General features: G+C 38.9%; 1 protein-coding gene across 4 annotated transcripts in view; it reads left to right on the top strand.

Annotated features, from left to right (window-relative positions):
- Positions 1 to 17,279: 17,279 nt before the first annotated feature.
- The window catches only part of C3H10orf67 (chromosome 3 C10orf67 homolog), a 104,237-nt gene continuing 95,685 nt past the window's right edge, over positions 17,280 to 25,831 (top strand). For 3 of the 4 annotated variants that reach the window (XM_072651711.1, XM_072651709.1, XM_072651710.1), the window contains exon 1: positions 17,280 to 17,545. In XM_072651711.1, coding sequence (XP_072507812.1) covers positions 17,376 to 17,545 — 170 coding nt within the window. In that variant the 5' untranslated portion in view covers positions 17,280 to 17,375. Of the gene's footprint in view, positions 17,546 to 17,813; positions 18,092 to 25,831 lie in introns of all 4 variants that reach the window. The other variant, XM_072651712.1, reaches the window with a different exon arrangement.

Raw genomic sequence — 25,831 nt, 5'->3', positions numbered from 1 at the left:
AGTCCTGCCTTTCCAATGGTCTACTCGAACTCATAAAGATGAGTCTTCCTAACTCCTGGGGCCCTATTCACTTGCTGCCTCACTTCCCCTTACTATACCATATTTACTACCTTGTATTTATTTGTATTTAGTCTCTTTTTATCTGTTTTCTATTTGTGTCTGGGCAGCAGAGTAGGAATACAGGTTAGAATATGGACTCTTTAAGAGTAGATATTGTTTCAGTCCTTATACCCATTTAGGTAGCTCAGTCTACTCACAGGTTGTGTTTGTCCTTCATTCTCAAAGAGGACCATGACATCAAGGAAATAATGACATAACTTGCAGTTGACTTTGATTTGAGTGATGGAAGGCTTGAAAAAGTCACCGGCCTCACTTTCTCCCCAAGGGCCATCTGGGTCCAGTGGCCAGATATCCATCAGGATGACTGGAGATGTCCCAGAATGAAATGAGAGATCCTGGCCCTTTTAGCTAAGGCCTTTTCAGGTTCTCACTTTAAGTGAGGTATCACCCATTCAGTGAACAGCCCTCTTTAAGAAATTAATCAAGGGATGGTCCCTTTAATTAGAAATAATAAATCAATGTGGAAGAAGACCCTCAGGGTTACTGTTCCAAAAAGAAACAGTTTCCATTGACATTCCCTGTAAGCCAGGAGGGCCCAAAATTCAGGGAAGGAAGGAAGGAAGGAAGGAAGGAAGGAAGGAAGGAAGGAAGGAAGGAAGGAAGGAAGGAAGGAAGGAAGGAAGGGAAATCTAGCCCATAAATTGCAAGTTAACTGGGCAGCTTCTGGTCATCCAAATTTACCTTCCTTTGGAGAGGAGAAAGAAGGGAGAGGGTGAGGGAGAGACAGCTGAGTTACCACCTGGTTGGCTGCATTTTGGACCCTCCTGGATTAGAGTGAATTGTCAATGGTAACTGTTTCTTTTTGAAACACCAACCCGGAGGGTCTTCCCTTCCCAGACTGATTTTTTTTTTCTAATTAAAGGAGCCATCCCTTGACTCAAAGTGAAAATCTGAAAAGGCCTTAGCCTAAAAGGGCTAGGGTCTCCCAGTGCAACCTGGGCCATCTCCAGTCATCCTGATGAATGCCTGGCCCCTGAACCCAGATGGCCCTCAAGGAGAAAGTGAGGCTTGTGACCTTGCACAGCCTTACCTCACTCAAATCAAAATGAACTGCAAGCCATGTCATCATTCCCTGATGTCATGGCCCTCTTCAAGAGTGAAGGAGAAGCACAATATTTATACCCCCAGTGCCTAGCACTGTGCCTGGCACATAGTAGATGCTTAAAAATGCTTGTTGAGTTAATTAATGTCCCTCATTTTACCCTCACTGTTCACATATGAGGGCCTATGTTTAATGAGCGAAATGATGGATGGAATCACCTCCATCTCTCTCTCTTACCCTTGCTTACACACATGTGCATGCACACAAACACACACACACACACACACACACACACACACAATGTAACAGTAATCTAGTTCTAAGGTAACAATGGCTTGAACTACAATGGTAGCCCTGAGAAAAAGGAGATGTGGAGAGAGAATCATAGATCTCCAAATAGAAGGGAATTTAGAAGCCATCTGGTCCAAATTCATTTTTTGATGGAAACTTCATGGCAAGGAGGTACCTTACCATGTGGGAGATAAGTGTTGGAGGTAGGATTGGAACCCTATTCCCCTGCCTCCAGGTCAATATTCTTTCCACTGTACTATTCCATCAAGAGAACTACTCAGATATGGGAATAGTCTCAGGACTGACACTGAAGTTTCAAACCTGCATGACTGACATCTTACTCCAATGCCTTCTTGGGGTGTGGCAGTGACCCTAAAAGATGTGAGGCCAGGCAAAGTAGGATCTTTTGGTGTTTTTGTTTTAGTGTGTGTGTGCATGTGTGTGTGTGTGTGTGTGTGTGTGTGTGTGTGTGTCCTTCATTGCCAAAGAAGACCATGCCATCAGAGAAATAATGACATGACTTGCACTTGGCTATGTTTTGAGTGAGGGAGGGCTGTGCAGGTCACCAGCCTCACTTCTCCTCCAGAGCCATCTGAATCCAGTGACCAGATAATCATCAGGAGATGTCCCAGGATGAGGCAGTTGGGGTTAAGTGACTTGCCCAAGGTCACACAGCTAGTGAGTGTCAAGTGTCTGAGGTGAGTTTGAACTCAGATCCTCCTGCCTCATGCACTGGTGCTCTATCCACTGCACCTCCTAGCTTCCCCTTGTTTTAGTATAATCAAGAAGTATAATGCCAGTGATTGAATGTGATTAAAGATCTTCCCCACTCATGGACCAGCCTGCCCATTGAGGGAAGCTTGATTAGGGGAATTGTTTTGTAGGAGGGTCCCAAGTACCTTTTGTTTTTTCTATTAAGGCACTGGGTCTGAGAGTCATGCCCTCTGGCTCTAAAAAAGGTATAAGTACTCTGAGGGTAAGGTTTTACTTTGGGGCCTAGTTTTTGTTAGAAGGTCTATGTGCCAGATGAGACTCTGGGAAGCCGCTAAGCAGATCCCTGGCTTTTTAAAAACACAGATATTGGTGCTACCCTCTCAGGTAAAGATGTATGTATGTTAATGGTCAGACAGTTTGAAAGCTCTATCTGTTGATTTTTGATTTCTCTGAAATTTTTATTTTGATTTTCTCTGATACCTATGCTTCATTAAAGTGATTGTTAACCCCATAAAAGTTGACTTTCCTTTTAGAGAAGTAGATCAAAGAACCTGTGGTAGCAGGCCTCCCTGTTTCTATTGGGGTATTTACAGATACAAAAGGCTATCCTCAAGACTTTAACAGTTCCCAACAATCCGGGAGGGTTTTGGATAAGACCCAACCACAGGCACTGTGACTATCATTCAGGAACCAATCTAGCTAAATTTGGTGGTACTTCCTGCCTAATGGGCTGAAAGATGATGGATTTCTCAGTCAATCTGCATGAATTTTTCAGGCAACTCTCAAATGTCACCTACTAAGTTGGGGCTGTATGTTCTATATGTGGAAAGATTGATCTCCATGATGAAATCTCAGACCTTTGAAGTGATGGTGTTTTGCCTGCTTCTTTCATTGACCTAACTTTCCAAAATTTCCAAAACCTGACTCTACTTTACCCGTCCAAACTGATTTCCTCCTGTTGCTCAATAAGCATCCTCTGCTTTAGTCAGGCCAGTGTCCTTATTGTCCTAGGGACATGCCATGATCTAATCCTGCCTCTCTATTCTTTCTCTGTCCTAAAATAATGAGCTCCCTACACTTCTCAAGCAATGCAAATTGTACCCATTCTTCATGGCCTAAGTTAAGTACAATATGACTACTTTAGCCCTTATGAATCTCCCTTTCTGAAGTTCAATGGCATTTGTGGTCCATACCACACAATCTCCAAAGCTGCATGATATCATGGAGAGAGTACTAGCTCTGAGTTCAAATTCAGTCTCAGTCACTTATTCTCTGTGTAATATGGGCAAGTCAATTAATCTCTCTGAGTCTCAGATAACTCTAACATGATCCACTAAGGCAGACCTTTGCTATATGAGAAGGAATTTCCCCCCTTATAGATGCTTCCTTGACCTATCCAGTCATACTACTTGGCACCAAATTCTATGATGTTATATTATTTGATAGTTTCACATACTTTAGTCTTATCTCCTTAAACTGAGACAATAGCTGTATGTCCCTGGGCAAGATGCCTCATCTCTCTGAATCTGGGTTTCTTATCTGCAAAATGGAGTTAATAATGCCTGTAGCACTTACCTCATAGAGTATTTATGAAGCTCAAATGAGATAACATATGCAAATTGTTTTACAAACTTTATGTCAGCTATTATCCTTAGCCCCTAGAATATCAGAATACCAGCAAAAGACTATGATTTCCCCCTTATATCTTCACCCCCAACAGTGTCTAATGTAGTACACAGTAGGTACTCACTTGTGCACTGATTTGTCCATCGTGACCTGGCTGCCTTTGCTTTTAAGAAGTTCCTGCTCAGTGGTTAAATTTTTCATAGAAACCCCAACAATCAATCAATTTCACAACTGGGATCTCTAAGGACTAAGATTCCATTCCTTACTTCCCTCACCTTGCTTTACATTTAAAGACCCGCCGTGATCTTTCCAAACCAGGAAATTCTACATTTATAGTAGCCTACTGACAAGGGCCTGGGACATTAAAATAAATATCAGAAACGCATGCCTTTTTGATGTGCAGCACTGTGGGTGGCAGTGACAGCCTGAGAAGTCATTTTCCTCTTTATTCTCACCTTTGTTTTAGATCATTTGTTGCTGCCATTTGGAGAGATATTCTATTCAGAGTCTTATGAATCACAGTCATAGAATGTTACAAACAGAGGGATCTTCAGAGAAGTTAGCCCAATCTCTGACTTGTTGGAGCTAAGACCCACAGGGGTGAAATGATTCGCCCATGGCTCCAAGGCTGTCAGGGCAGACACTTGGATAGAATCCTGGCCTCCTAGCCCTCAATCTGGTGCTTTTCTTACTGCACCATGCCAGTTACTGTCACTGTACCAAGATCTCCCACCACTTTGTCCTGACTCATTTTCTTTAGTTCCTTATGGGCATTCTATAAAAAGAGAAGAAAAAAAAAGATCTTTGACCAAATAATAACTGTTTCCTCATAGGCGAAATGGGAATGGGGATAATTATAGGGCTTACCTCACTGGCTCAAAGGAGACATATATGTGTGTGTGTATGTATATGTATATATATGTGTTTATATTTGCAAAACAAAGTTCTTTATAAATGTCAGCTGATAATAATAATACAGATTATATTCATCTTAGTCTAATCAAAGTCTTAGTACAGTTTTAAGCTTAGTAACTTTTGTAGCATAAAACTGTATATTATATATATACACATCCATCTATTGTACACATCCATCTATTATTACATCAGAATCATACCTCATGAGGTATGATTCTGATGTAATAATATATACAACATATAATTATACATGCATACATAAGCATATGTGTATACATATACCCATGTATACACACATGTGTGGGTGTGGATGGATAGATAGATAGATAGATAGATGGATGGCACAATAGATAGAGTATTGGACCTGGGGTCAAGAAGACTTGAGTTCAAATTTGGTCTCAGATTTGTGCCTGTGAGCAAGTCACTTTGCCTCAGTTTCCTCATCTGTAACCTTCCTACCTTCCAGAGTTGTTGTGAGGATTAGATGAGATAATAATCGTAAAGCCCTTAGCATAGTGCATACTATATAGTAGACAGTATATAAATGTTAGTGATGATGATGATGATGATGATGATGATGATGATGAGATGTCAGTGTCTCTCCTGGACTGATGGATAACAAATCTCCATACTACAAATACAGACCTCAAAATATCCCAGAGAATTCATCCAATAAACTGTATTATAATTGGACCATTATCACAGATAGAACAATTTGCTCACAGTCTCCAAGATATAACAATGATCCATAAATACGTAAGAACAACATTTTAAATAGATGCCGCCTTCTCATTCAAATGTTCATTCTCTCCAAGTTACATGGAATGAAGAGCTTTCAAAATATAGAGATGTAGTATAGGAGATCAAAGTTATATGGGAACAGGATGAAATGCAGGTCAGCCCTGCTCTGGTGTATAGCCAAGATGCTTTCAGTGAGTCTACAGAGGATGAGCTTTCATTCTATCACTTTTATTCAGGTAGGGCTATATTCAGGCAAAAACCTATGGTCTCAGATATAGTCCTCTCCTAGACAGTCTAGCTGGGGCAATGGATAAAGGACCAAACAGAGTCAGAAGATCTGGGTTCAAAGCCAGATTCTGATACCAGCTAGTTGTGTGACCCCAGGCAATCCACCTAACCTTTCTAACCCTCAGTTTCTTCACCTGTACAATGGGGATAAAAATACTTGTAGTGCCCAACTGGTGGAATTGTGGGGCTCGGATATGAAATGCTTTGCAAAGGTTAAATTGTTATCTAAATATTCCTTCTTATTTTTGTATTCCCCTTGAAATGATCTCTTCCTATAATCTGTCTCCATATGCCCTCCTTGCTGATAAGGTAATAAACCTTATAATATACATAGGCTGTATGGCATAATAGAAGGAGTCGGAATTCTAGTCTCAACCCCATGAGATGTCCTGCAATTCCCTCAGACCACTTATGTGACAAATGAAGCATCCTAAGAGGACAGATTTAAAGCTGCAAAGGAACTGGGTTAGATTATCTCCAAGGATCATTCTAATTCACACATTTAATAGAAACAGTCTCTGAGGAGTTGACAGAGGTTCCCAAGAAAGCTGCCAACTGGGACTGAGCATTTTTAAGAGATGTTTTTTCTTAATTAGCAGCCAAGCACACTGGGATCCTAGGCAGCTAGGTGGTACGATGGAGAGAGTGCCAGACCTGGAGGCAGGAAGAATTATTATCTTTCTGAGTTCAAATCTCACCTCAGACAACTTGATAGTTGTATGACCCTGGACTAGTCACCTACAAAACCCTGCTTGCCTCAGTTTTTTCATTTATAAAGTGAGCTGGAGAAGGAAATGGCAAACCATTCCAGTATCTTTGCCAAGAAAACCCCAAGTGGGGTCATGGAAATTCAGACACGACTGAAATGACTAAACAACAAAAATTAGGGTAAAGAATAACACCTACCTTCCAGGATTGTTGTGAGGACCAAATGAGACAATATTTATAAAGTATCTGGAACATAGTAGGTAATATGTAAATGCTTCTTCCCTTCCCTCTCCCCCTTACATTTTATGAGCCTTTAGATTAATTATGAGATGATAAGGATGTGATCTAATGTTGAATACGACTTGAGAAAGCTTGCTTCTTTGCTTTTTTCTTGCTTCTTTTTTTAAGACCTTTATTAAGCATATGCTCGTGAAGTGCAGAGATTTTAAAGATTTTATATAGATGGGTAGGTAGTTACCGATGTTCTCTTGGTCACCTGTTTATATATAAATGAAGTCTGAGTTATTCTCTTTGGCTTTAATATCTTTACCTCTTTTAGATACCTTGAATATTGGTCCCTGAATGCCCTCCCAATTGTAATGCCTATAACACAGATCTCTTTCATCAAATCTAGTTGCTTTTCTCTCCCTTTTTCTCTTTCGTGTCCCTTAAGAACCATTTTTACCTCTTATCTAAGTACCTTGGAGAATGTGATGTTAAGGTGCAAAAGTGGTGGTTCTACAATAAAACTATAAAAACTGTAAAACTGTAAAACAAAAAATTTGTTAAAATGGCTCTAGCAAATACTTCTCATTTTTTCCTGTTTTCACTCTTCTTTCCATTTTCATCTTTGAATGCCCCTGGGATGACTTTGTTTAGTTGGCTAGTTTATCATGCTTTACTTTAAGTTAGTTTTACTTTTTACTACTTCTTTCTATTTTATGAAATAATGCTGCTTTCTATTTTATGAAATAATACATCCATCACCCTTCTTCATACTATCTTACAAATGAATGTATATTCTAAATCAGTGTTGACTTTAGCAGCCATCTCTCTCCCTTTTGGTCAAGTAAGTCACATGTTTGGTGACTAATATACTTTCTGAACTTCTTTGGCCTCCTTGCTGTGGCAATTACTTTACACTGCTTAAACTTCTGGATGAAATTATTGCAATACACACTAGTTTTAATTCTGTTGTCCACTTCCCATTTTTTATTTTCAACTTCTTAAATGATTCAGAATTGAATCATTTTAATTTCACTTTATATCTTATTATCATTCTTACTTTTTTTTTTTTTACAAATTTTGAATTTATCTCTGATGATCTGAAAAGTCAAACAGATATCTAACTCAGGGACTGGGTGAATTCCACATAAGTAACAAGTGTTTTCCCATCAAAACAGAATTTATTTCATTCTTTATGGTGTTCTTTGGTGTTTACCATGTCCAGAATCCTACCAGTTCTTTTAAAAAATAAAGCGTTCAAGATATACAGCCGTGTGAGCCTTCTGTGAAAACTGCAAATCTTTGGCTTGTCTCACTTCTTCTTTCTACATTTTTCTCCCTGTCCTTACCTTTTTCCACCTTTGCATTTTAGTCACCAAGTATATTGATTTCACTTGGAAGATCTTATCAAGTTCTTTGTAGAATTTCTTTTCTAGTTTATCTCCTTCATCCCCTGTTGGTAGATAAGATACAATTATGTTCATGGCAGGCTTTCTGCAAATCTTTAACATCAGTACTGCAATACATGATGGCCAAATGTCCCATAAAATAATGCTGCCTGTAACTCCTTAGCATATGGTAAAACCCAGTCCATCCAGTCCATCAAATCCTTTCCATGACATAGCTGTAAATCATCCTTTCCTTTGGCTTCAACTTTCTTTTTTTTTTTTTCCTTCTTGTTTCATTTATAGCCAAAATACAGAGACTGGTATGATTCAGTCATCCAGCAATATGTTCCCTCAGTCTTTGCACAATGATCCCCAAACTAGGGAACTGAAGTTTGCTGATGGTCTCAGTTTTGTGTGCTTCTTAGAACTCCACGCTCTGTTTCCTGCTCTTCGGCCAGAGTGACTGCAGAAAAGCAGAAGGGAGACTGAGCACCATCTTTTATTTATTCCTTGTTTCATGTGTTGCCAAGGACAACAATAAATAGCCAAGCCTGTCAGAGATTCTGCCTCTTTTTCTTCATCTTCTAATATGGTTTTAGTCAATATTGTCATTCTTTCATTTATCCATTCATGGATGTATGTATATACATATATGCATATAATATATATATTTGTAAGTACATATATACATATACGCATACCATTATACACGTATATGTATATACATATACACATACATATACCCATACATATACTCACACATGCACACATATAAAATTGGAAGCAATTGGGGTTAAGTGACTTGCCCAGGGTCACACAGCTGGTAAGTGTCTGAAGCCACATTTGAACTCTGGTCCTCCTGATTTCAGGGCCAGTGCTCCATTCACTTTTGCTGCCTCCATACATATTTTTGGTTCTTCTGATTTCATTCATGTATGTCTTTTCATGTTTCCTGATATGTTTCATGTTAATGATTTTAATAGCACCATAATATTCTATTACATTAATGTGTCATAATTTACACATTCCCCAATTGTTGACAATGAGGTTGTCTCTGTCTTTTTCGAAAGAGCACATTGAATATAATTTAGTTCTTTCTGATGACCTGAGATCATTTTGAACACCAATTACAGTGCTATAAGTACAGGTACATGGCCTATTGAGGTATGTAGGTTTTTTTCAAAGTGCTTTTGGCTATTCCCCACCTCCTTCTTTTCTTTTGTCAGCGATAACTATGTGCTTTTGAAAAACTTACTGAAACTCAGTCTACTCATTTGTAAAGTGGGAATGATAAAGCTTGCCCAGCCTACCTTACAGTATTTCTTTCGAAGATCAAATGTGGTTTGTAAAAATGTCATTTAAAGCCAAAAGTGCTATATACATATGATTTGTTGTTATTTAACCACCAGTGGCATTGATGGCCACTTGCTTGGAGGTCTCACATTGGCTTAGGTTGAAAGGAGTTAACATATAAAGAGTTTTACAAACTTTAAAGTGCTTTATAAAGTTAGCTCTCATTATTATTTGCACAGACCTTTCAGGGTTAACATGCTGAGTAAGTGCCCTGCTCTTTGAGAGAGTCCTAGACCTTCTGTCTAATAACTTTCCCACTCACTATAGGAAGTGGCCATCTTATCTAGGAGTGTGTGGGTTCATGCATCTAACTAAGTCAGAACTTAACTCCGAGCTTCCACCCACTAACTCCACTGGCTAACTCCATCTCCTTTGGAACATGCTATATTTCAGTGCCAATAACAGGACCTTGGCATAAAGGGGCTGATTCCCCATGGAACTTGCTGTACCCCAAGGTGCATGTTGGAGTCTTATATACAGTGGTTTCATGCATAGTGTGGCATCAATAAGTAAATAAAAAGTACTTGATAATAAGGAGACAATGAATTATAATAAACAAAAAAACTCTGTTGAAGTATCCTAAGTCCACCATTCTCCAGGACATTCTCCCATTTAAAGGCCTGAGCTAGACCTGGGAGTTCTTGGCAATGTACAAATTTAAATCCTCCCTTGAACAAGCAAGGAGATGAAACAATATAGTTCCCACAGGACATATGACTCACACTTACCACAGAATTGGTCATTAGGTGCAACCCAGTAGTCCAGGTATTGGCTCACAAATAGCACAGGAGAATGGAATGTGGGAGCCAATGGGAACTGGAACTCAGGAGGGTTGTTGGTTTGTCTGGTCAGTGGCAGGAACATACTGACCTCATCTGCTGGTGGCTAACAGAGATCGGGGTGAATGAAGTCTGTAACCAACCTGGGCAAGTGGTGGTGCTGCCCTTATCCTTGCTTCCCTTCCCTTGAACAAGGCCTCCCCTCTCTGATGCTACCTTATCACTTCACTCATCCATTCCTCAGGCCATTGTCCCTGGACTCTGAGCTCAGGGAAAGTAGAAGGGAGAGGGGTACAATTACCATTACTTTTATGAAGCCAAAGCCATCAGGGCATTTTCCTTGAGACCTTTTCCTTCCAATTTGCTACTTCAGATCTTCTGTGGGCATAGAGCCCAGAGAGCCAAATTCGTTAAAATACTGTAGAATGCAGGCACCAGCTGCACCTGAGCCAAGGACTGAGTCTCTCCTTAGTGACAGTAAAGAACACAACCTTTAAAGCATAGACTTTTCTGGCTGCTCAGAGCTCAGTCTTTTTTCTTTCTAAAGTGCTCCACATGGTTAAGGTCGCCTGACATCGGAATTCCAGGTTTTTTAGGTCATATTCTGTATAGATCCTTGGCTGCCATCCCACCAATAGACATTACTTACTATACAAGATGTTAATAAATGCCTTTGACTTTAGAGATGTTTCCTGGGCTGGTGCCTAAGCTAACATTGAGGAGGGAGGGTAATAATAAGTCCTTTAATTAAGTTCTGTTGGTTGCCTGGGATAAATAAGTGGGTAATGATTACTTTACTTACCACTTGAAATGCAATTTGCTACAGCTGATGGAAAAGCACAGTACTATTCCAGTTCATTTGTCAGTTTTCTGCTATTTGTAACATTCTACACACACACACACACGCGCGCGCACACACACACACACACACATACACACACATACTCTTTTCCCTATTTGGAAATTGTTTGAAGGTAATGACAAGGAAGGTTTGGCTTCAAAAGTCAAAAATCACACGGCCTTGATATAATGGTACTGGTTCCTCATGGAACTTGCTGTATCCCAAGGTACATGCTGGAATCCTATATATAATGGGTTTCTCCTTACTGTGGCATCAATAAGTAAACAAAAAGTCCTTGATGTCAAGGAGACAATGAATTATAATAAACAAAAAAATCTCTCCTGAGCTATTGTAAGCTGGAAGAGCTCCCATTTAAAGTACTGAGCTAGACCTGAGTTCTTGGCAAAGTACAAATTTAAGTAACAAGCAAGGAGGTGAAATCATACCGTTCCCACAGGAAACATGGAAAGGTGTATATGGGATGGTGCAGAATGAAATCAGAAGCACCAGAAAAATACAAGAACAGATAAATGAACGAATGACCCTATTGACTAAAACTATATTAGAAGATGAAGGGGAAAAAAGCCTTAGTGCTATTAAAGCTTTAAACAGAACTAAGGTTTTTGGAATATCCTATACAGTAAACCACAGTGTCTGAGTCCTACATCAAGCCTGACTCCTCTTTAAGAAGCAATGACCAGGATCCCTTGGGGGACTCTCTATTTGCTCCATCTGCCTCCTGCCAGGTGGCCAACCGTCACCACCATGCTTTTTAGGAAGGTGAGGGCGTTCTCTCCACTGCAGCATGAACAATGATCTCATTCTGGATACTTTTCATAAAGGATTTAGTGATATTTATGTAATACAGGAATTTATACCTCCTTAGTTTCTGAGCCTACTATTTCCATCTCAAACCCCTTATTTTGAGAAAATTGGCATATGGATGGAAGCATGACATAACCCAGATTCACGTAACTCCGCCAACCCCACACAACCAAAGATTATAGCTGGAGATAAAAGAAAAACAAACATGTTTCATATAATGACTATCCTGAAGGAATTTAAATGGTAAACCTAGCCTGAATTCTCAGGGCTTTTATTAGACCATAGGACTGATCATACCCAAATTAAATATTTAAATGATGGATTTTTAGAGTCAGCACTTAAATTTTAATCAAATCCTCATGCTACTTAATTTCTTTCTATTAATAATCATCATATGATATTCCCATACAAGTATGCATAATATAATTATGAGGAGTTACTTCAGAGATGTAGATTCAAGTTTTTAAAAACTAATTCCTATTAGTTTGAAATATAAAATAATGGTCATTTATGCTCCTGTGATTTTTATCATTTAAAGAATTATAGACTTGTAACGTTGTTCCTTAACGGAGTCAGTCACTGACTTTAATGTGGACTTAAATATGCTTTGATTTAATAACACTTGCTGTTTCAATCACAACCATGCCCCTCCCTCCCCCCTTTTAAAATTTCTCCCGTCTGTTGCATGTTATACTTGTTCTAGGGCAACTAGGTGGCACCATGGTGCACAGAGTGTTGGACCTGGAGTCAGTAAGATATCTTCCTGAGTTGAAATCCCTCCTCAGACACTTACTAGCTGTGTGACCCTGGGCAAGTCACTGTCTGCCTCAGTTTCCTCATCTGTGAAATGAGCTGGAAAAGGAAATGACAAATCACTTCAGTATCTCTGCTAAAAAAAACAAATGGGGTCACAAAGAGTTGGACACTATTGAAATGACTGAACAACATTTGTTCCAGCAGATGAGAAGTCAATTTACTTGGTAGTGATAGTCCAGATCTGTACAAACATGGGAGCTGATCTGATAAGGATACCTTTAGAGATCTTAACATCATAAAACTGGACAGGATCTTTAAGATCATCCATCAGCCAAGTCTTAATACATACTATATGCCAGATACTATTTCCAATTCTTCATTTTACAACTGAAGAAACCAAGGCCCACCAAGGTTGAGTGACTTGTCCCAGCTCTCGCAGATATAAACAGCATCTATATATGAGCTCAGTTCTTGATGTTCAGAGCTCAGCTCCCTGGCACCCTGTGGTCTCTATGTGGGTAGTGTAGAAAAATACAGGACTAAATAGGGTCTATTTTTAAATATTTGTACTTTGAAATTAGGCTTGATTTTACCCCAATCCAGAGAAGTTGCTATTTATGTCTGAATCTCTTTGAAGTGGTAAAGTATTGTGTGGAGTGTATATTTATGTTTGTGTAACTATGCTGTCAAAAATCAATCAATAGAGTGCCATGAATTACTGACCAATGACTCATGGAATGGACTGGGAAAATTGCGTCTCAGGTTTCATACCATTAATTTATAATTGCAGTAACAAAATAGGCAGCTAGGGGGTGCAGTGTACAGAGGAGTCAGAAAGACCCACCTTTCTGAGTTCAAATTTGGCTTCAGATACTTAATAGTTGTGTAACCCTGGGTGAGTCACTTAACGCCGACTGCCTCAGTTTCCTCATTTGTAAAATGAGCTGGAGAAGGAAATGGCAAACCCCTCCAGGAGCTTTGCCAAGAAAACCCCAAATGGGGTCATGAAGAATTGGACCCTTGACTGAAAGAGCAAAATAGCTAATAAAATATCACAGTTTAATTCTAGGCCATCTAGGCTGGCATTTTACAACTTATCTTGGCAGTTTATAACTTATAAAAAAAAATTTAGTCTACTTCTGGTGGTCAAAAAACACTTAAGATAACAAAAAAAGGTCATCAATTTAGTTCAACAAATACTTATGAAATGTCTGCTATGTGCAAAGGACCTGGGGAGTTTTTAAGAGGGTCAAAACTGAAACTCCATATATTTGGGGAGATTAGGTTCCATCTTAGCTCTAAGGTGATTTGGATATTTTCGCCAAGAGAGTATGCTTTCTACATACGTAGTTGAAGAAGGATTTTGGGGCAGCTAGGTGGTGCCACAGATAGAGCACCAGTGCAGGAGTCAGAAGGACCTGAGTTCAAATGTCACCTCAGACACCTGACACTCACGAGCTGTGTGACCTTGGGCAAGTCACAGCCCCAACTGCCTCATCCTGGGTCATTTCCAGTCATCCTAATGAATATCTGGCCACTGGATTCAGATGGCTCTGGAGGAGAAGTGAGGCTGGTGACCTGCACAGCCCTCCCTCACTCCAAACAAAGTCAAGTGCAAGTCATGTCATTATTTCTCTGGTGCCATGGTCTTCTTCGGCAATGAAGGAAGAACACACACAAGTGAAGGGGGATTTTATAAGAGCTTAATTTGTATATATGTCTGTGAAAATTAAGAATTTTCATGAGGAAAACCATCTTTCATCTTTTCTCATGATAACTAATTGTAGTTTCCGTTGAAGTTCTAGTTTTCATTTTTACTCTTAATTCAAAGGGTTAGTAGGAGTTATAGTAACACTTGCATTCATGCATTGGCATTTTTCTAAGGAACTTCCAAGTTACACATTTACATAATGAACATCATTAGCACTTGAAAGTGACCTCAGAAATCAATCTAATCTAACCCTCTTATTTTACAAATGACCTAGGGATCACCCAAAGAGAAACTGGTAGAGTTGGGATTCCATCCCTGGTCCCTGGACTCCAAAGCCAATGCTTTTATTAATCATTGAGGAGAAAAGCAAAAAACAAAACAAAACAACTCCCCCCCCAAAAAATCCCAAAAATTATGATTATTTTCCCCCATAATATGAACAAGATGTGGACATTTGGACATTGAGTATACTTTGTGTGCAATATAAATTTTCTAAGACGAACTAAATTAGGAAAAAAATATATTTGCTACAAAGAAATTTTGGAGGGAGAGAGGAGGAAAAAGGATGTATGGGGAAATAACAGTGATATAAAAAATAAATGGCCTCAATAACTATTAAAAAACCCATTAGAATAAAAAAGTATCTAACAGTTGTCACTTAGTGAATGATAAATAACAAATATGTCATTTTTGCTCTCAAATAGAGTTATCTGTAGACACTGTAGCTTAAGTACAACTGTATTTCAAACTGCAAAGGCGATAGGGCCAAACATTACTCCCAAGTTTTAGGACCTCAGTTCCACAGGTGTAAGTCTGATCAAGCATTGCATAGAAAACATTCCAGGAACACCTACTAATTTGGAAATTCTTCAGGTAGTGTGTGGTTTGTGGCTTTCTGCTTTAACGCTGTCAAGTTAGAGCCTAAACCCTAATAAGCGATGAGAAACCACAGAATGGGAACAACAGATTTCGTCATCCACTCCTTAAGGGCTACGTTTAGCAGGAGAGATGCTAGGAATGTACCTGAGTAGGTGACTGTGGGAACAGGGTAGGTTGAGGCTGAATTGGTCGGGCAAGGCAGGGGTGAGGCTGTGTTTTGAGTGTCCTGAGGCTGAGAGCTTTATTTTGCTCCTGAAAATGAGAGTATTTTTTAAGAGGGAAAGCTCAATTTGGGATGAAGGCTGAGCTTAGAAAAAGGGCATTTTGATCAGCAGGGCATAATTTCATTCCATAAAGTCTCAGGAGAGTAGAATTTATGAAGTGTCTTGAAGTAATAGAACACTCATAATTTCTGGAGTTCCAAGAGTCAGAGTTCAAATTCTACCTCTTGGGCCACTCCATGATTTTCTGGAGCTCAGTTTCCCCATCTGTAAAAAGAAGGATATGAAAGGAGATAATCACTAAGGCACATTTGAGAAGGTGAGATGAGGGCAGAAGATTGCATTAGGGTAGGGGTGGGGAACCTACAGCCTGGACACCACAAGTGGTCTTTTGACAGAGTCCAAGTTTTACAGAACAAATTTTATTTATTCTGAGAAATTTGGATTCAGTCAAAGAGATGCACTTGAGGACCTAGAGGGTCACATGTGGCCTTGAGGCCACAGGTTCCCCACATTTGCATTCGAGCAAACCCCATAGGAAATGGGGGTTGAGGGGGAGGTTGTGCAGTGTCATGAGTGTGCTGGATTAAGACCACACTTAAATTTCCACCCTCAACATTTATTCCTCAGAAATCTGCAAGCAATCCCTAAGAGATCAGGGTTTAAGGTAGCGTTTTATTGATCGTGTAGCTGACACAGTGGACAGAGCATGGGCCAAGCTTTGGGAAGACCCCAGTTCAAATCCAGCCTCAGACACTAGCGGCGCTACCCTAGGCAAGTCACTTGACCTCTTTTTGCCTCAGTCTCCCAAACTGAAAAATGGGGATAACATTCATACCTCCCTCCAGGGTTGCTGTGAGGATCCAGTGAGACAATCATTGTGCCTGGCACATAGCTGGTCCTATTTTGTTATTATTAAGAAAGCATTAACAATCCAGATTAAACTTAATTAAACTCTTCTTTTACCAGCAGGCCCCTTTATTGCTATAAACACTCAGAAAAACGCCTTCCCCTTCCAGAGAGAGAAGGGCTGGACTGAGTGCAGAAGGAAGCACACTTCTTTACCTTATTTTTCCTGCCTTTTGATATTTCTTGCAGTGTGACTAACATGGAAACATGTATCTCGTGACTTCACCGGGTTTCCCGCGGCTTCCTAATGAAGAGCTGGGGGAGGAGCAGAGAACCTGGATCTCTAAATATTAACAAAGCGTGTGCCATGTCAGCTTTCTAAAAGTCAATAATTAAACGTAATTAGCAGCAGGAATGCATGAGAAAACGCAGGAATGACGTCGTCACCTGGTGGTGATAATAATGATTAACGATGGCCATAACTGATATTAATACTATAATATAATTAATGAATATAGTTATAAATAATAACGATGACGACCACTCACATTCGTATAGCGGTTCCAGGCTGACGAGGTGCCCCCCCAGCAGGCCCCTAATTAGTTAACTAATTAATTAATAATTGATAATCCTTATTAATCGTTCGGATGGATCAGTGCTCTCAGCTTCAGAACGACTCGCGGAGGTAGGCCCATTTTACAGACGTGGGCATGGAGGCCGGGAGCGGGGTCACCGTCGTGCACGAGTGACAGCTGTCACGTGGCGGTGGTGGAATTCGAAGGCTAGGCGCCGCGCGTGCGCCCTGGTGACCGACCCGGGGCGCACTGAGGCTCGAAGCTCTCACGTGATTGAACCGAGAGGCAGGGCGGGAGGGAGAGGAGGAGGAGAATTCACGGCCCGCCCCCTACGCGCCCCTCCCCCTACGCGCCCCGCCCCAGGGTGATGTTTATGAAAATGACGTGTTTGCTCCTCCTCCCGCCCGCCCTCTTCTCCGTCTCCTCCAATCAGAACACTTCCGGGCCCGGAGCGGTCGCTATGACAACCGACGCCAGGCTCAGGCCCCCAGCTACTCTGCCGCGCCCGGCTGCTCGGAAGAGACGCGAATGGCAGAGTCCGAGAGCGCAGAGTCGCTCGAGGCGAAGATGGATGAGCCCCAGAGCACGGACCTAGTACGGGCGGAGACGTGGGGCCCCCCGCCCACGATGGAGAGATGGAAGAAGTTCTGCCCCCATCAGTTACCGGACCAGATGGAATACTTCGATCCGGACCCTCGGTAACTAGCGGCTCCCGAGCGAGCGCCCCGCGGCCGACGCGGGCTTCGGGAAGGCTCCCAGGCCGGGCCTTGGCCTCCGCCCGAAATGATCCGAGGAACCCCTCAGACCTCACAGCTCCCGGCCCGCCGGCCTCCCTTGCACCCGGCGCCTTGGCGCTCCCCGGGCCCAGGACCCCCGTCCTCCGCCCCATCCCAGAATTAAGGCTCTGTACGCTCACCCTGCAAGGGACCTTCAGAGGTCACCAAGCGCACCCCCCTCCTTTTACAGATGAGGACACGAAGGTCACACAGAGTCAGCGGCCAGACTTGAACCCGGGGTCCCTGAGGGCGAAGACCATCCTGGTTAGCAGCCGTCTCACGTTCTGGAACTCCCCCAAACTCATGAGCAAGAACAGACAGCTCCAGGTGGACCAAGAACGGCAGAGCAGCTGAGTTCTTGTTGCCCGGATGCTCTAGGCAGATTCCCAACCCTTTTGTGTGTCATGGAACCCTTCGGCTGTCTGGTGAACCTTAAGGACCTCTTCTCTGAATAATGTTCTTGATTGAGTAAGGCAAAATGCATAGGATTACACAGGAAACCAGTTATGTTGAAATAGTTATCAAAATATCTAAAAAGACAAGTTCACTGGCAGTCAGATTAAGAACCCCTGTCAGTCCGTATCTGCTCACTAATGACCTTTGCTGAAGGTAGAGCCTCTTGATTCTATTTCAGAGGCAATTATTCAATGATGGGAAGAGGAAACTTTGAAAAATATTATTTTACTGATAAAAAATATTTTGTTTATACATCATCTTTATTTCTAACTGCATCTCTTTCTTCTACCCTACCCAAAACCTTGTAATTAAGATTAAAAAAGAAAAATTTAAAAGCAATTCAGCAAGCCAGAGCACACATCCACTTCATATATTGAAAAAAGGATAAAACACTCAATGTAAGATATTAGAAGATAGAGTGGTGTAGCGGGGGAAACAATGACAAACCCCAAAACCATCAGGCCTGGAGTCAGGATCAGAAATTTAGAGCTGGACAGGACCTCAAAGGTTATCCTTTAACAGATAATGAAACTAAGTCCCAGAAAGGCTGTGATTTGTCCAAAGGGGCGCTGGTGAAAAACAGCATAGTATTTGCTAGTCAGAGCAGGTCCTCTGACTTTAAATCCATTGTTCTTACAATTTGACCAGGAGGCTTTCTAATCTGGGTTCCAAATTCCAATTCTGCTATTTATACCATTGTAAGCTTAAGGAAGTGGTTTAGCTTCTATGGGACTCAGTTTTTTCATCTATTTAAAAGGAGAGGATGGTACCAGATGGTATCAGTATTTCAGCTCTACATTTATTATCCTAACAGGAAAAAGGAACAAGAGTGCTTGAAATGGCACTGAACCAATGATCTCTCACTTTCTTATGAGACACTGAGACACAAGACCAGTTTAAAATATCCTAAAGAGAGATTGACCAATTCACTGTAACAAATGCCATCTTTGTCCAACATATGCCCTCTTTGTCCAACATATGCTTTCTCACACTTTAGAAAAACACTCTTTACTGTAGAAAGATAAAACTTGGATCTTAACTAGTTGTAATCCTTGAAGATTCTGGTAATCATTTTTAAAATAGTATGTGGACATTGGCCAAAATACAAGTTTGGTAAAATTTCATAATGTTAAACATGTTAGAAAAATTTTACTAGCACTCCTCATTAAAAAAAAAAAAAAGCAAAAAAAAACAACTGCCAACAAGACCACAGCTCTCTATTGTCACTAAATCTAAATGTCTGTGCCAAATTCTATTTATCAACATAGAACCATATCGTTATTGTTAGAGTGTACCGTGTATGTCACAACTTTTTAAAAAATTACCTTTTTTTTAAAGGCAGGACAAATACTCAGAAACTTTCCCATCCCTTGCCCTCCTTTCTACCCCCCCCCCCACTCCCATTTGGCCCCCTAAGAAATAATAGAGCCAATGGAAGAGCCATGATTAGGTGTCCATTGTTTTTTGATTCTAGGATATATTTATTGTCTCTATGTATGAGCCAGGAATCCAAAAGTCCCAGAACTGTGTGAGTGACTCCAGGGTTGTGGATTTGAACAGAAAGCAACAGCTCAGTGTTGAATAAAGATCCAGGCCGAAGTCAACGTAGGCTTCAAGAGATCAGGGAGGGTTCCTTGGCAGTTTAAGCAGCATGATCTTGGGGCTGTAGCTCCTCCAGAGAGAAGGAGGTATAGATGGAAGTTCTGATCAAGAGGGTTGAAAATCCACCTTTATTAATAAGGAAAGAATCAGCCATTCAGGTCAGGTAGGTGTTGCAGTGTAGAGAGTGCCAGGCTTGGAATCAGGAAGACCTGAGTTCAAATATGGTCTTACCTACTTACTAGCTGTGAGACCTTGGGCAAGTCACTTAACCCTGTTTACCTCTTCTGTAAAATGAACTGGAGAAGGAGATGGCAAACCACTCAAGTAACTTTGCCAAGAAAGCCCCAATATCACAAAGATTTGGATACAACCGAACAACAAAAAGCATTTTTAATTGCCTGGTGAATTTGCTTCTAACAAACTGGCAAGAGATGGGGGAAGAAGGGGAAATGGGAAAGGACACTACATTTTTCCCTTCTTGACACAAACGATTCCATTTTAGAATAAGCCTCTGTCTCAGTATAAAAGAACAGGCACATCTAATCTTATATTTTATCTTTCTCTATCAAAGTTTTTGTGCAGGAAGAACCAAAAGACATACAGTATACTGCCTCCATCTCATCAGCTCTTCCCCTTGAATATAACAGTCTTGAATCCTCTACAACCATCCCACACCCAAGGACAAACTAGCAAATTAAGAAATCTCTGGCCCTTTCCTTAAATACAACAAACTACTCCCAAGTCTAATGACTGGCAAATTGTGAACCCAACATGTCTATGTATTTTCAGTATACTTAGAGTATCCATGGGAAGTGGTTAATATTCTGAAGCCCATAGAAACACTCTTTTGGCCAAAACACTCTTCTCGCCAATGGATTTATATGTTGGTTCATTAAAAATATATGGAATAAACATTTGTAATGTTAATGGGATAATAAGATTTTTCCAACCCATTGGGGGAGGGACTTGCCTAAGGAGGATCTTGCTTAGGGGGAGGCTTGCTTTGTGGGAAGGCTTCTACACCTTTTGGTACTAAGTTGATTAGGCACCGAGTCATGAGGGTTGTGATGCCTTCTGGCTCTGAAAAGTGTATATATACTCTGAGTTAGTACTTTGCATTTAAGGTTAGATTATGAGAAGGACCATTTGATTTCCTGGTCAAGACTCTTGAGTAGCTGTATGTTCAGGACCCATGACTGCTCAGATATAAAGGCTCTCTTGATCCAGTGGTATATGTAAAGTGTATAGCAATATTGCTTTGATTCAGGCAGTCAGAGCCCTGTTTATTGGTCTTTATGCTAATTTCTCTGCTTGTATTTTCTCTAACATTCAGGGTGATGACTTTCCCCTGTAACTATTGAATGTAATTATAGAAGATTGTTGACCCCTTAAAAGTTACTTTCCTTCAAGAAAGGCAGATCCAAGAACCTGTGCTAGCAGGTCATCCTCGGTATACTAGGGTACTTGCTGTTACAACCTTTTACTCACTTGTATTATAAATGGAAATAATGTAGGTTTCCTTTCTGTGACAGTAGCAGCAAGCATAGAAGACGGGTCAAAGGCAGGAAGATGTTTCAGTGGTCTGAGCCTTTGAAATTATTTTTGACTGAATTAGTCAATCCCTCTTTAGAATATTTTGAGCTGACCTTGTTTCTCATAAGGAAAGTGGGAGATTATTGGTTCAGTGCCATTAGTGTGTGTCCTTGTCCTTTAGCCTTTTCAGGTCACAAACATAGGGCTAGAATAGACCATAGACGTCATCACCATCCACTCTTTTTTTTTTTTTAATAGAAGAGGAAATTAGGTTCCAGAGAGGTTAAAGAAGGAGGGTAACTTATTTTTCCCATTTTTCTATTTCACACTGTTTACTTTAAAAAACAAAACTATGTAACAAATATTATATATTATTTTCAAAACCACCCTGTTTTTCTGTGCTTCCTTCTGAATTTTCTTTTGTCTCTGATATGCACGTAAAAAAAGAAATTTCCCTCTCTCTCCACCCCACACTAGGAAAGGCCACAGATATGAATATATATATGCATGTGTGTATATATACATATATACATACATATATAATGTGTATATATATTTACATACATGTAATATGTGTATATATGTAAAACCATATTATGCATACTTCTGTTTATTACTATTTCTCTGGAGGTAGATAGTATCTTCCTTCATAAGTAAGTCCTTTGTAGTTATTTTTAGTATTTATAATACTCAAAGTAAATGGTTATCCACAGTTATTCTTCAAACAATACTGCCACTAACTGAATACAGCATTCTCTTAATACTGTTCATTTTACTCTTCATAATTTCATGAAAGTCTTTCCAGGTTTTTCTAAAATCAGCCAGCTCATCATTTCTTACAGCACAGCAATATTCCATCACAACCATATATCACAACTTGTGTGGCCATTCCCCAATTGATGGGCATCCCCTCAATTTCCAGTTTGTTGCCACTACAAAGTGAGCACTATAAATATTTTAGAACATATAGATTCTTTTCCTTTTTTTCCTGATCACCTTGGGAAACAGACCTAATAATGGTATTGCTGGGTCAAAGAGTATCCACAGATTTATAACTCTATGGGCATAATTCCAGATTACTCTCCCAAATAGCTGGATCAGTTTACACTTCCACCAACAGCATATGTGTTCCAATTTTTCCCCTTCTGTCATTTTAGCCAATCTGATAGGTGTGAGATGATATCTCAAGGCTGTTTTAAGTTGCATTTCTCTAATCAATAATAACTTAGAGCATTTTTATATGACTATAAATAGCTTTGATTCCTTCATCAAAAAACTGTCATTAGTTTGACCATTTATCAATGGGAGAATAATTCATATTCATATAAATATGATAAAGTACTCTATATATTTGAGAATGAGACTTATCTGAGAAAATGTCTAAAATTTTCTGCTTTCCATCTAATCTTGGCTACATTGGTTTTATTTGTAAAAACAAAAAAACAAAAAAAGTGAAGAAAAACCCTTTTTAATTTAATATAATCAAATTTATCCATTTTACATCTCACAATGCTCTCTATCTCCTGTTTATTCTTAAATTTTCCTATCTATAAGTCATATAGGTATATATTCTATGTTCTTCTAAGTTTCTTGTGATATCTACCTTTAGATCTAGGTCTTGTATTCATTTTGACCTTATCTTGGAAAATGGTATGAGAGGTTGGTCAGTGCCCAATTTCTGCCAGACTGTTTTCTGGTTTTCCAAACAATTTTTTACCAAATTGTGAATTCTTATCCCCAAACTTAAATCTTTGCATTTGTCATATACAAGGTTACTATAACCTACTAATGTTAATTGTATGTCTATTCTGTCCCATTGAACTACCTTTCTATTTCTTAGCCAGTACCAGATAATTTTGATAGTTATTGCCCTGTAATATAGTTTAAAATCTAGCACTGATAAACCTCCTTCCTTTACATTTTTAAAATTAATTCCTTTGATATACTTGATCTTTTGTTCTTCCAAATGAATTTCATTATTATTTTTTCTAGCTCAATTAAATAATTTTTGGTAATTTAATTGGGGTGGTATTGAGTAGGTGGATTAATTTGGGTAAAATTGTCATTTTTATTGCATTGACTCTGCCCAGCAATGAACAATTACTATTTTTCCAGGCATTTAAATCTGACTTTATTTGTATAAAAAGTGTTTTAAATTTGTGTTCATGTAGTTCCTGAGTTTGTCTTGGCAGGCTTACTTCCAGGTATTTTATATTGTCTAGAGTTATTTTAAATGGGGTATCTCTGTCTATCCCTTTTGGCAGGGATTCGTTGGTAATATATAGAATTGCTGATAATTTATGTGGGTTTAGTTTATATCCTGCTATTTGGCTAAAATTATTAATTGTTTCAACTAACTTTTTAGTTGGATCTCTAAGATTTTCCAAGTATATCATTATATTTTCTGCAAAAAGAGATAGTTTTATTATCTCATTGCCCATTCCAATTCCTTGAATTTCTTTTTATTCTCTTATTGCTACTGTTAGCATTGCTAATACAATTCTGAATAATATTTGTGACAATGGGCATCCTTATTTCATTCCTCATCATATTGGGAAGATATCAATCTTATCCTCATTACATATAATGTCTGCTGATAGTGGTAAATAGATGCTTCTTATCATCTTGGAAAAATCCATTTCTACTTATGCTTTCAAGTGTTTTTAATAGGAATAAGCATTGCATTTTGTCGAAAGCTTTTCCTGCATCTATTGATATAATCATATGATTTTTGTTACTTTTGTTATAAATATAATCAGTGATGTTAATAATTTTCCCCATGATAAACCATCCCTGAATTCCTGGTATAAATCCCACTTGGTCAAAATGTATAATCTTTATGATATATTGTATTTTATTTAGGATTTTTGCACTCCTATTCACTAATGAAATTGATCTATAATTTTCTCTCTCTATTTTTGCTCTTCCTGATTTAGATATCAGCACCATATATGTTTCATAAAAGGAGTTTGATAGGATTCCTTTGCCTATTAATTCAAATGACTTAATGTTGGAATTAGTTGATCTTTAAATGTTTGGTAGAATTTACTTGTAAATGCATCTGGTCCTTTTTTCTTAGGAAGTTCATTTATGGCCTGTTCAATTTCTTTTTCTAAAATAGATTTATTTAGATATTTCTTCTTCTGTTAATCTAGGCAGTTTATATTTTTGTAAGTATTGTTCCGTTTCACTTAGACTGTTAAATTTATTGGTCCGCAATTGGCCATGGTAACTCCTTATAATTGTTTTGATTTCATCTTCATTAGTGATATTTTTTTTGTCATTTTTGATACTAGTGATTTGATTTTCTTCTTTTTTTAAAAAAATCATATTAACCAATGATTTATCTATTTTATTATTTTTTTAATAAAACCAACTCCTAGTTTTATTAATTCAGTGGTTTTTTATATACAGTTTTATTGGTCTCACCTTCAATTTTTAAGATTTCCATTTTGGGTGTTTAATTGGACATTTTTAATCATTCTTTTTCTAGTTTTTTTTAAATTGTATACCCAACTCATTGTTCTTTATTTTGTTGATATAAACATTTAGAGATGTAAATTTTCCCTTGATTGCTGCTTTTGCTGCATCCCATATATTTTGGTATATTGTCTCATTATTGCCATTCTTTTTAATGAAATTGTTGGTTGTTTCTCTTATTTAGTCTCCAATTAATTTTTAATCTGTTCTCATGGCCCCTTATTAAACGTAGTTTTCACTGTATTGTGATTTGAAAAAGATGCATTTAATATTTCTGCTTTTCTACATTTAATTATAAAGTTTTTATGCCTAAATATATTGTCAGTTTTTGGAAAGGTACCATGTACCTCTGAGAATAAAGGCATATTCATTTCTATTCCCATTCAGTTTTCTCCAAATAACTATCATATCTAGCGTATCAAAGATTCTGTTAATCTCCTTGACTTCTTTCTTATTTATTTAATTTTGTTAGATTTATCTAGTTCTAAGAGGGGGAGGTTGAAGCCCCCTACTATTATAGTTTTGCTATCTGTTTCCAACTGTAATTCATTTAGCTTTTCCTTCAAAAATATAGATGCCATAGCATTTGGTGCATATAGATTTAATACTGACATTATTTCATTATCTATGGTATCTTTTATCATAATGTATTTTTTTCAGTTTATGTCTTTTACTTAAATCTATTTTAGTTTTGACTGTCTGAAATCATGATTGCTACCCCTGCTGTTCTTGCATCAGCTGAACCATAATAAATTCTAATCCAGCACTTTATTTTTACTCTATGTGTACCTCTCATTTTAAAATGTGTTTCTTGTAAACAACATACTGTTGGATTCTGTTTTAAATCCATTCTGCTATCCATTTCAATTTTATAGTTAAGTTCATCCCATTCACATTCAAAATTATAATTACTAGTTGTATTTCCTCCATTCTATTTTTCCTGTTTATTTTTTCTCCCTCCCTTTTTACCCCATCTCTCCTCAAATTTCTAATTTACTTCTAACCACTGCCTCCCTGATCTATGCCTCTTGTAAGAATGCCTCCCTTATCCTGTCCCCTTACCCTCCTATTTCTTGATCTGTACACCCTTCTAAGAGTCCCTCCCTTATCCTATCCCCTTACTCCACCATTTACTCA

This window comes from Notamacropus eugenii, chromosome 3 (genome assembly GCF_028372415.1).
Source record: "Notamacropus eugenii isolate mMacEug1 chromosome 3, mMacEug1.pri_v2, whole genome shotgun sequence".
Classification (NCBI taxonomy): Eukaryota; Metazoa; Chordata; class Mammalia; order Diprotodontia; family Macropodidae; genus Notamacropus; species Notamacropus eugenii.
Note: the sequence above shows the minus strand (reverse complement) of the source record. Positions and strands in the feature narration are given on the sequence as shown.